This window comes from Macaca mulatta, chromosome 1 (assembly GCF_049350105.2).
Source record: "Macaca mulatta isolate MMU2019108-1 chromosome 1, T2T-MMU8v2.0, whole genome shotgun sequence".
Taxonomy (NCBI): domain Eukaryota; kingdom Metazoa; phylum Chordata; class Mammalia; order Primates; family Cercopithecidae; genus Macaca; species Macaca mulatta.
In genome coordinates this window covers 36,893,188-36,905,967 of record NC_133406.1, presented here as the reverse complement: position 1 = coordinate 36,905,967, position 12,780 = coordinate 36,893,188, and the positions used below count along the sequence as shown (strand labels likewise).

Here is a 12,780-nt window from a genome sequence, read left to right as displayed (position 1 = left end):
CACTTCTTAACTCATTTTAAAAGGCCAGCATTACCCTGATATCAAAACCAAACAAAGATATTACAAAATGAAACTATATAATAAATATCCTTTATGAACATCAGTGCAAAAATTCTAAACAATCAATCAATTGAATTTGCAACATATAAGAAGGACAATACATCATGATAAAGTGGAGTTTATCCCAGGAATACAATACTGGTTTAACATTCAATTTAAAAATCAATAAATGTAATTCACTATATTAACACACTGAAAAAGACAACTCATGAGCATCTCAATAGATGCAGTGAAAGGATTTGATAACATCTATTACTGACTAAAAAAAAAAAAGGATTTTCAGCAAACATGAAGTAAAGAAGAATTTCCTCAATCTAATAAAGGGTATCTATAAAAAAAACCTGTAGCTAGCATTATACTTAAAGAGGACCAAATTAATACTTTTTCCCTAAGATGGACCAAGGCAAGGATATCTGCTCTCATTATTTTTTCAACCTAGTATTATAGAGTCTTATTAGTGCAATAAGGCAAGAAAAAGAAAAAATACATATAGATTGTAAAGGAAGAAATAAAACTGTCCCTATCTGCAGATAACATGACTGCATGACTGTATGTTAAAAATCCCAATGAATCTGAAAAAACAAAATTAAAAAAAAAAAACCTCATAGAAGAAATAAGTGATTTCAGCAAGGTCACAGGATATGAGATTAATGTATTAAAACCCCACTGTAATTCTATATATTAGTAATGAATAATAAGAAATTATAATTATAAAAGAATACCATTTATAGTTGCACCAAAATATGAAATACTTAGGGATAAATCTGACAAACAATATGTAAGATCTATACACTGAAAACTATAAAACTTTGCTTAAAGAAATAAAGAAGACAAATAAATGAAGAGATAAACCATGTTCACAGATTTAAAGACTCCATATTGTTAAGATGTCGATTCTCCACAAACTGATCAATAGGTATAATATCAATTAAAATCCCAGCAGGCTTTCTTGAGGAAATTGATAGCCTAATTATAAAATTCATATGGAAAGCAAAGGAACTAGAATAGCTTGATCTTGAAAAAAAATTTTTGGAGGATTTATATTACCTGATTTTAAAACTCACTACAAAACAATAGTAATGAAGGCAGTTTGGAGACAGTGACAATGTTGACAAATGGATCAACAGAACACAACAGAGTGTCCAGAATAATACCAAGACATATATGGTTAATAAGTTTTCAATCAAGATACAAAGGCATCTCAATAGAGAAAGGACAGCTTTTTCAGTAAATGGTGCTAAAACAATTGGATATCCAAATGCCACAAAACGAACTTGAATCCATACCCAGCACCATATTTTTTTTAAAAATTAACTCAAAATGGGTCATAGACTTGAATATAATGCCTAAAACTCCAAAACTTCTAGAAGAAAACATAGGAGAAAATCTTTATGATGTTGTTATGCAAAAATTTCCTTAGATAGAATACCAAAAGCAAGGTCTATAAACGAAAAAAATCAGAGATTGAACTTCATCAAAATTAAGAACTTCCCTCTTTGAAAGACACTATAACTGGGCATGATGGTTCATGTCTGTAATCCTGGCTACTCTGGAGACTCAGGTGGGAAGATCACTTGAGCCCAGGAGTTCAAGTCCAGCCTGGGCAACATAGTAAAATACTGTCTCAGGGAAAAAAAAAAAAAAAAAAGACACTATTAAGAGAAGAAAAGACAAATCACAGACTAAGAGAAGATATTTTAAAATCATGTATCTGATAAAAGACTTGGTATCCAGAAAAAAACAGCTGTCTCAACTCAATAACAAGGAAACAAACAAATCAATACTAAATGAGTCAAAGATTTGAACAGACATTACACCACAGAAAACACATGAATTACACATACACACATGAAAAGAAGTTCAACATCATTGGTCATTAAGAAAATGCAAATTAAAACCACAGTAACATCCCACTACTCATTTATAAGAATGTAGAATTTTAAAAGACTGACTATATCAGCCAGGTGCAGTGGCTCACAACTGTAATCCAGGCGTAGTGGCGCAGGCCTGTAGTCCCAGCTATTCAGGAGGCTTAGGCAGGAGAATTTCTTGAACCCAGGAGGCAGAGGTTGCAGTGAGCAAAGATCACGCCACTGCACTCCAGCCTGGGCAACAGAGCGAGACTCTATATAAAAAATTTTTAAAAGACTATATCAAGTGTCAGTGAGTATGTAAAGCAACTGGAACTCTCAGATACTGCTGGCAAGAGTGTAAAAATGGTTTAACTACTTTTTAAGAAATTGATATATCATATTTGTATATATATTTTGGAGTACATACGATATCTTGATGCATATGTACAATGTGCAAAGATCAAAGCAGGGTAACGGGGGTATCCATCACCTCAAACATTTATCTTTTCTTTGTGTTGGAGACAGCCAATTCTTCTCTTCTAGCTATTTTGAAATATACAATGAATTATTGTTAACTATAATTTCCCTAATGTACTATTGAATACTAGAACTTATTCCTTCTATCTAACTGCACTTTTGTACCCATTAGCCACTTTGGAAGGCAGTTTGACCGTTTCCTTAAAAGTTAAACACACATTCCATGTGACTCAGCCATTCCATTCCTAGATATCAACCGAAGGGAAGTGAAAGTATATGTCCATTCAAAGACTTAATATATGAATACGCACTGAAGTTATCTAGTAATAATTTAAAACTGGAAACAACTCAAATGCATATTTGAGATTAGATAAATAAATTGTGTCTATCTACACAATGAAATACTACTCAGCACTAAAAAGCATAAGTAGTTGATGAAAACAACAATATGAACCTCTAAGTAATCATGCTTAGTGAAAGAAGTCAGACAAAAAAAGAGTACATTCTTTATAATTCCACTTTTATAAATTCTAGAAAATAAAAAATAATCTTTGGTGTTAGGTAGTAGATCAGACACTGGTGACAAGATGAGGCTGGAAGGATAAATAAAAGAGGAGTACAAGGAAACTCTGGGTGTGTTTGATATGTTCCCTATTTTTAGTTTTTATTAACCATTTTTATGAGTATATACATATTTTAGAACTTATTGTATTCTTTAAATATGTGAGTTTATTGTACATCAATTGAACCTCAAAAATCTGATAAAAACAAAACAAAAACAAAACTAAGGGGAAAACAGTTATTACCTTCAACTTATCCACCTCATAAAGGTCTTCAGTAGCATTTCTGTGTGAGGTAGTGGATTTACTCAGAGCCATTGCTGTTACCATCCCTTCGCAAGAACTGCAAAAAGAGGGAAAAAAAGAAACAGAGAACATACATACTCAGCATAATCTATTTATTGTTGGTTCTTCTTCTAAGTTTAAAATGTTAAAAATCCAGACACAGTGGAAGTTCACCATAATAACTCAGCTACTGACTCACCAAGGAGAATAATTTGTCTCCTCAGTTTCTTACCCTTGTCCTCCTTCTTCCTTCCATCCCTCTTATTCTTGACCCTTGGTAATATTGAATTGAAATGAAGGGAAAATTTGCTTAGATTGTAAGAGCTACTTCCTGAATTTAAAGTAATCATAGCATCAAGCTTGCATCTTAGTTAATAGATTATAATTTTCCAGACTTCATCTTTATTCAGTGGAAATCCAGCTTTTCAGATATAAGGGCTTGTGGGTTTTTTGTTTTTGTTTTTGTTTTTCCATTTTGTAAAAAGATGTTTTAGTTGGCATTTAGTGAAGCACAGAAAAGTATACATTCAGGGCCAGGCATGGTGTCTCACGGCTGTAATTCCAGCACTTTGGGAGGCCGAGGTGGGCAGATCACTTGAGATCAGGAGTTCGAGACGAGCCTGGCCAACATGGCAAAACTCCGTCTCTACTAAAAATACAAAAATTACCCAGGGATGGTAGTGCACGCCTGTAAATCCCAGCTACTCAGGAGGCTGAGGCATGAGAATCTCTTGAGCCTAGGAGGTGGAGGCTGCAGTGAGCCGAGATCACGCCACTGCACTCCAGCCTCAGTGACAGAAGAAAACTCCGTCTAAAAAAAAACATGACAGCACATAGGAAATTACAATATTCTTCTTAAATCCACTCCCTCACGAGTATGTGCAAAAGTGTAAGATGTGTCTTATTTATGCAAGAAAGTGAGTCCTTTTTTCCTAATTCTTACTCTCACATACACACACTTCTCATCCTGCCCATGCTGACAGTTTTCAAAAGAAAACCCAAAATCTCATATTATAACTGGTCATGGTGTTAAAGCTAGTTGAAAAACTGAACTAGTATTTCTTTCAAGGTTTTAAAATAACTCCTATTGCTACTACTTCACTGTCTCTTCTCTGTTTTATGCAACATTCAATTCTTCAAAAGAGCGACAATAAAATAACCAGATAGCTTCACCTGCTCAAATAGCGGGAGTATTGGTACAACTTCCTTGTCAGTTCAATCGCATCTAGCTCTAATCGCGCAACTCCTATATCGTGTTTCTCAGCACTTTCCTCCTCCAACTTTAGGAGACAGTCTTGGTCAGTAAAGTTGGGTATCATTAAAATCAGCAAGTTTACCATCCACTGGATCATAGATATATGTAACTCATCCATCTGTTAAAAAATGAGTATAATACAAATGACCCACTTTAAGTAAATCAAATAGTAAAAACCACACCAAATTTTAAAATAGAAATGATCGTGCCTGTGTCCAACTTTCAACATTACAATTCTTAATGAAATCAAATCATCAGCTAGCATGACCCTATTTTCTTTTGCTCACTATACGACATTAAGCTACTCTCTTTTTTTATTGATATTTATTTAATTTTTTTGAGACAGGGTCTTAAAAAATCTCACTCTGTTGCCCAGGCTGGAGTGCAGAGGCATAATCACAGCTCCCTGCAACCTTGACCTCCCCAGGCTCAGGTGATCCTCCCATCTTAACCTCCTGAGTAGCTGGGACTACAGGAACACACACCACCATGCCTGGCTAATATCTGTATTTTTTGTAGAGATGGGCTTTACCATGTTGCCCAGGCCGATCTTGAACTGCTGGGATGAAGCAGTCCGCCCACCTCAGCCTCCCAAAGTGCTAGGATTACAGGCGTGAACTACACGCCCAGCTACTAATCTCTTCTTTAGCCTGGTCATAGATAATAACCTATTAAAGCTACAATTCTCAAATTGTACATCAAGGCATTCCAGGGCTCCACAGCAAACTCGCAATGATGCCATAGGATTTTAAATTGAGGGAAATAACAATGATATGTAACATCTGCCAGACACAGCATGAACTTAACACGGTTCACAGTTTTCAACTTTAGATGCACTGTGTTAATTGTGATGACATCATATCTTTTGAAACTGGTTTGATTGGTGGTTGTGTGATTAAAAAAAACAAATACTGTGTGAAAATTAACATGGAACAGAAAATGAAGGTGGTAACATCCAATCTGATTCCAAGGTCAGAGAAGCTGTACCATGCCAACGAGTACATGCCTTACATTGGTAAGCGATATTGAATAAATGAGAATAAAATAAAAGGTTTTCTCTTTCAATGTATGTGTAGTACTTTTCCAAATGGTTAATAAATTGTTAGGACATTAAATATTTAGTAAGCGGTTTGAACCTACCTATTTAATAAACCTACTTAACTGTGAGGTATTTCTTTTGACTTAGGAGTGTGAAAATATTGAAACACAAAGGGCACTGTGAATAGAAAAAGTTTGAGAACCTCTGCATTACAGTATTTGCTGAGGCTGGGTCCCAGAAATAAAATACAAAAAACCTGTATGCAAAAATTAGACACAACATACTTGTCAAATACCCTACTCCCTTTCTCTGTTTAGTTCTGGAGTATTTCTCTAGGCTTAAACATGATCTACTCTGAGAAGACTTACCAGTTTCCACTGGCTCTAATTTGCTCACCTTCCCATGTTTTGTTTAAATATGCTTATTACCTGAGTGATGAAATAATCTGTACACCAGTACTTTGTACATATCTCTATCATAGTCATTTGCATGTCTATCTCCTCAATTCACCTGTCTGTAAGACATGAGCCATCAACTTATCCCTGCATACCACACACAGTACTTACCAGGGAGTAAGTGCTTAATAAATGTTTCTTGAATGAATGAATAAAAATAACATCCAATACTAAAACCCAAACTTCCTGCTTCTTGATTCAGATGGAAAGGTTGTTAATGACCTAAAGCAATGATGATTAATGTATTTGACACCTGAATTTACATATCAGGAAAAGGGGCAAACTTTCCCGAGAAAGAGTAAAAAAGGCAAGTCTTCTTCACAGGAAAAACATACTACTCCCTTACATATTCTACTAGCTATGTCCCTGCTGCTTCTCCGTGAAAGTGCATAAATCCCCAACTATTCTTTCATATACCAATGGCCTAGATTATACTATCATTGAAATAACTCATTTTTGCTTATATAAAATATTAACCAATCCTTGGACTATCCTTAGGAAATAAGCACAAATAGATCTCTTAATTTAAAAGTTATATCAGAGAGATTAAATGGTAGAATCAAGGTCAAACAATAAACTGTAGGTAAATTTAAAATTAAAATAAATTAAAAATAAAGAATATCTTTCACTTTCTTAAAGCCATGTAATTCTTTTTAATGAGATGGAAAGTAAATATACTTTTTGTACTAAAATATAGATTTACTGTGATTCTTATATAAAATTCTTAAAAGAAATTTTAAGATGAATTAACTGCTTTTCTTTTATGAAAAGACTTCTTCCAAATTTACTAATCTTTTCAGGGATAACGAGTGATTAATTTAGCCACTTCTTAGCTGATATTAAGAAATAAATAGGCCGGGCACAGTGGTTGACACCTGTAATCTCAGCACTTTGGGAGGCCGAGATGGGTGGATCATGAGATCAGGAGTTCGAGACCAGCCTGGCCAAGATGGTGAAACCCTGTCTCTACTAAAAATACAAAAATTAGCCCGGCGTGGTGGCGTGTGCCTGAATCCCAGCTACTCGGGAGGCTGAGGCAGGAGAATTGCTTGAACCCAGGAGGCAGAGGTTGCAGTGAGCTGAGAATGTGCCACTGTACTCCAGCCTGGGTGACAGAGCACGACTCCATCTCAAAATAAATAAATACATACATACATACATACACACACACACACACACATAAAAAGCAGGCCGGGCATGGTGGCTCATGCCTGTAATCCCAGCACTGTGGGAGGCCAATGTGGGAGGATTGCCTGAGCTCAAGAGTTCGAGATCAGCCTGGGCAATATGGTGAAACCCCATCTGTACAAACACACACACACACACACACACACACACACTTAATTTGTCCCTTCCAAATATATGTGAAATTTAACAATGAGCAAAAGAAACTTACACTATGTTACACTATGGAGAGGTCATTTTGAAAATGGACAGGAGGAAATATTTCCATCTTGGTGTGAGTTTGTTGCTAAAAATGATACATGGCTCACCTTTTAAAAGTCTAAAATCTATATATATAAAAAATCTGGAAGTACGTTTCTCATCTTTTTAAAAATCTTAGAAATACAGCATTTCAATTGGCTGGGAACACTTTGTTAAAATATAGGAATGCTATACTGAATAATGTTTTAGACAACTGTAAGAACAACTGATTGACATTATGATAGAAAAAATTACTAGTTAACTAAAAAAAAAAAAACCTTTGCATAACTGATTGATGGAATTGAAATTTCTTTCTTTTTTCTTTTTTTTTTTTTTTTTTTTGTTGAGATGGAGTCTGGCTCTGTCGCCCAGGCTGGAGTGCAGTGGCGCATCTCAGCTCACTGCAAGCTCCGCCTCCCGGGTTTACGCCATTCTCCTGCCTCAGCCTCCCAAGTAGCTGGGACTACAGGCGCCCGCCACCTCGCCCGGCTAGATTTTTGTATTTTTTTTAGTAGAGACGGGGTTTCACTGTGTTAGCCAGGATGGTCTCGATCTCCTGACCTCGTGATCCACCCGTCTCGGCCTCCCAAAGTGCTGGGATTACAGGCTTGAGCCACCGCGCCCGGCCTTTTTTTTTTTTTTTTTTTTTTTGAGACATAGTCTCGCTCTGTTTCCCAGGCTGCAGTGCAGTGGCACAATCATAGCTCAGTGCACCCTTGACCTACCAGGCACAAGTGATCCTCTCACCTCAGCTTCCCAAGACTATAGGTGTGTGCCACCACGCCTGGCTAATTGTTTTATTTTTTGTAGAGGTGAGGTCTTGCTGTGTTGACCAGGTTGGTCTTAAATTCCTGGGCTTAAAGTAATCCTCCTACCTTGGCCTTCCAAAGTGCCAAATTACAGGCATGAGCCATCACGCCTGGCCTGATTGATGGAAATGAAAAGTGAATATTATAATTTAATAAATACAGCCACTGATGTATTTCTTCAATTTGGATTCATGTTTCTTTCTAAGCTATCATTTCAGCAATGACCTCCATTAAAAATTAGTATTGAAGGAAACTGAATTTAGAAGCAAACTTCAAATAACTTTATAATCACAAGTTTAATCTGCAATTTAAACCTGCAATTATAAAACATCATGAAGCTTGTTCAATCAGCTGTTTGAACCATTACCAAAAATCATGATAAAAAATGTTTAGAGATCAGTGTTTTAGACAGCCAAGCAGCACAGGTAAAATGGAGTAAGGAGGGAAAGGAAAAACAATAACAAAAAAACTGGAGGTAAGAACATGGATCAGGACGGAAAATGAATGGTGAGTGAAAACCCAGACAAACTTTTCTGTATTTATTTTTATTTAACTTTTATTTTAGGTTTAGGGGTACATGTGCAGGTTTGTCACACAGGTAAATTGCATGTTGTGGGGGTTTGGTGTACAAATTATTTCATCACTCAGGTAATAAGCATAATAACCAATAAGTAGGTTTTCGATCCTCATCCTCCTCCCACTCTCCACCCTCATGTAGGCCTCGGTGTCTGTTTTCCCTTTCTTTGTGCCCGTATGTATTCAATGTTTAGCTCCCACTTATAAGTGAGAGTATGTGGTATTTGGTTTCCTGTTCCTGTGTTGGTTTGCTTAGGATAATGGCTTCCAGCTCCATCCATATTGCTGCAAAGTACATTATCTCATTCCTTTTTTGGGTGCACAGTATTCCATGGTGAATATGTACCACATTTGCTTTACCCAGTCTACCACTGATGGAGCATTTAGGTTGATTTCATGTATTTGCTATTGTGAATAATGCTATGATGAACATATGAGTGCACATGTCTATATGGTAGAATGATTTATATTCCTTTGGGTATGAGCCAATCATGGGATTTCTGGGTAGAATGGTAATTCTAAGTTCTTTGAGAAATTGACAAATTGCTTTCCACAATGGCTGAACTAATTTACATATTCCCACCAGCAGTGTATAAGAGTTCCCTTTTCTCCAAAACCTCACCAGCCTTTTAATTGGGGCATTTAGCCCATTTATGTTCAAGGTTAGTATTGATATGTGTGGATTTGATCCTGTCATCATATTGTTAGCTGGCTACTATGCAGACTTGTTTGGTTGCTTTATAGTAGTCTAAATATCTAAGCATGTATTTGTCGTGGCTGGTAATGGTCTTTCTTTTCCATATTTAGCACTCTCTTCAGGACCTCTTGTAAGGCACATCTGGTCACAAAAATTCCCTTAGCATTTGCTTGTCTAAAAAGGATCTTATTTCTCCTTTGCTTATGAAGCTCAGTTTGGCTAGATATGAAGTTCTTGTTTGGAATTTCTTTTCTAAGAATGCTGAATGTAAGCCCACAATTTCTTTTGACTTGTAGGATTTCTGCTGACATGTCTGCTGTTAGCCTTATGGAGTTCGCTTTGTAGGTGACCTGCCCATTCTCTCTACCTACCTTTAACATTTTTTCTTTCATTTCAGCTTTGGAGAATCTGATGACTATGTGTCTCGTGGATAGTCTTCTTTTGTAGTATTTTTCAGGGGCTCTCTGCATTTCCTGAATTTGAATTTTGGCCCCTTTAGCGAGGTTGTGAAAATTTTCGTGCATGATATCCTGAAATACACTTTCCAAATTGCTTGGTTTCTCTCTCTTTTGGGAATGCCAATGAGTTGTAGATTTGATCTTTTTACATAATTTCAGATTTCTCAAAGGTTTTGTTCATTCATCTTTATTGTTTTTTCTTTATTTTTGTCTGACTGAGTTATTTCAGAGAGCCAGTCTTCAAACTCTGAGATTTTTTTTCCTCAGCTTAGTTGATTCTGCTGTTAATATTTGCAATTGCATTATGAAATTCTCGTATGTTTTTCATTCCCATCAGATTAGTTTGGTTCTTTTTTATTTATTTATTTTTTATTTTGAGACAGAGTTTTACTCCTGTTGCTCAGGCTGGAGTGCAATGGCGCGATCTTGGCTCACTGCAACCTCCGCCTCCCAGGTTCAAGCGATTCTCCTGCTTCAGCCTCCTGAGTAGCTGGGATTACAGGTGCCCACCACCATGCCCAGCTAATTTTCTGTATTTTTAGTAGAGATGGGATTTCACTATGTTGGTCAGGCTGGTCTCGAACTCCTGACCTCAGTCGATCCACCCACCTCAGCCTCCCAAAGTGCTGGGATTACAGGTATGAGCCACCGCGCCTGGTGGTTCTTTCTTATAATGACCATTTCATCTGTCAGCTGCTGTATCATTTTATTGTAATCCTTAGATTCTTTGGATTGAGTTTCAACTTTCTCCTGTATGTTGATAATCTTTGTTACTATACATATTCTGAATTTTATTTCTGTCATGTCAGCCTGGTTAAGAAACATTGCTGGGGAACAGTGTGGTCGTTTGGAGGTAAGAAGACACTCTGTACTCTTGAGTTGCCAGAGTTCTTGTGCTTTCTAATCTTTGTGAGCTGATGTTCCTTCAGTCTTTGAAGTTGCTGTCCTTAGAATGAATTTTCTTTTCTCTTTCCTCCTCTTTGATACCCTTGGAGGTTTGATTCTGGTGTAAGGTGGGTTCAGTCAACCTGCTTCATTTCTGGAAGACTTTAGGGGTCCAAGGCTCAGCTTAGGCCTCCTGGACTGCATGCTCCAACTCTAGGGTCTGGGATCAGGTCCTCAGCTTTGTAATCTGGCCCCTCAAGGCTAGGAACCTACTGTATTGGAAGAGCCAAGGAGTTCCCAGACCACTAGTCACAATACTCCAATGGGTGACGCCAGCCAAAGCAATTCATTAGGTGGTGACAGTGGGATCTGTGCTTGCTTACACATGCCAAGAGCAGCAGCAGTGCAGCAGGGTGCATGCTCATCAGCTGTGGTGGGGCACTAATGAGGGCAGGGATGTGGACATTTGCAGTGGTAGCAGTGCAGCATGCTGCAGGGAGTAGCCCACCAATGTCCCTGTGCATGTTCACACTGGTGGTGGCATCAGCATGGGGGCGGAGTGATGGCAGGCGCAGGACTGGTAACCTCTGTGCACATATTCACAAAGGCAGCAGTGGCTGCACAGGTGGGAGGCAGGTCTGCTGGCATCCATGCGTAGTTTCATGCCAGCAGCAGTGTTGGCACAGTGGCAGAACACTGGCAGGCAAAAGGTTAGCAGTCTCTGTACCCATGAACACTCCAATGGCAATGGCAGTGCAGCACCGGGTGTGGGGCCACCGGTCTCCTTGCATACCTTTGCATTGGTTATGGGGTAGGTAGTGTGATGCACTCACAGTGGCAGCAGTTGGCATGGTAGGGTGCATGTGCACATGTGAGCTGGTGGGGAAGGAGTGGCAAGTTCTGAATACATGCACCCACACTAGCAAAGCAATGTAGGGGGTGGTCATGGGTGAGTGCACACTGGCAAATGGCATTGGGGAGGCTGTGATGGGTAGAGTACATGGGCGGGCTGGTGCTTGTTAGTGGGGGATGCTCTGCTGGAGCTCTCCAATGGTCAGGCATGGTCTACAGGTACAGGAGCTATGATGCAGGCCCCTGGGAGGCACCTCAGCCCGGCATCCAAGGCTGCACTGCAAACAGGCATGGTCAGGCTGGAGTCCTGGGAGAGTCCACAAGACAGGGGGGTGCTTAGGTGAAACCGGCCCTGTCTCATGGGCAAGATCATCCTGTATTGTTCAGGTCTCGTAGTTCCCCTAAGACTAACGTCTCCTAAAGGAGCAAGGCAGGCCTTGGGGGATAGGCATCCCGACTGTGCTCCACTAGAGATGCTCCCGCACCAAACCCTCCAGGCTCCCCACTGGCTGGAGTGCCACCCCTACCACCTCTCTAAGCAGCTCTCTCGGCCAGCTTAAGTGACTGTGGGGGTTCTGGGATTGTCTGCTGTCTGAATTCCAGATGCCTATGTCAAGAGAAGGTCACTTCTCACCTGCTTAGCTCACTTTTTCCCCAAGAGTCATTGGCGGCCAGGAAGGAGTCCCAGTGTGTGGTATCCCTATAAAGGGTTTCCAGCTTCCTCCCCCTTTAGCCCAGCATCTGTATCTTCCCTCCTCCACTCTCAATGCCTTCCCTCTAAAGATATGCTTGGAGTGCACCAGTCTTTCTGATCTTCTAGTCCCTCAGTGGCAGATGTTTCTCCTGGCTGAATTTAGTCAGCCATCTTGTCTCCTATATCCAACTTTTCTGTTTCTAAATATTAATAAGAGTTAATATGGATACACAGGATACACATCATTCCTCATAGAGTTTACAATCTTGCAAATTTTCTACACAGATTAATTATAACAATGCAGTGTTACAATTGAGGTATATAAAGGCACTTTCTAAGTAATCCTATACTATAAAAAGTAAATTCTAGAAAATAACAAATTGAGCATATGATTCCATGG

General features: G+C 38.7%; 1 protein-coding gene across 2 annotated transcripts in view; it reads right to left on the bottom strand.

Moving 5' to 3' along the window:
* The window catches only part of AXDND1 (axonemal dynein light chain domain containing 1), a 201,704-nt gene that overhangs the window by 60,102 nt on the left and 128,822 nt on the right, over positions 1–12,780 (bottom strand). For both annotated transcript variants that reach the window (XM_078000904.1, XM_001115400.5), the window contains exons 19-20: positions 4,409–4,608; positions 3,197–3,293 (exon numbers count right to left, since the gene is read on the bottom strand). In XM_078000904.1, coding sequence (XP_077857030.1) covers positions 3,197–3,293; positions 4,409–4,608 — 297 coding nt within the window. The remainder of the gene's footprint in view (positions 1–3,196; positions 3,294–4,408; positions 4,609–12,780) is intronic.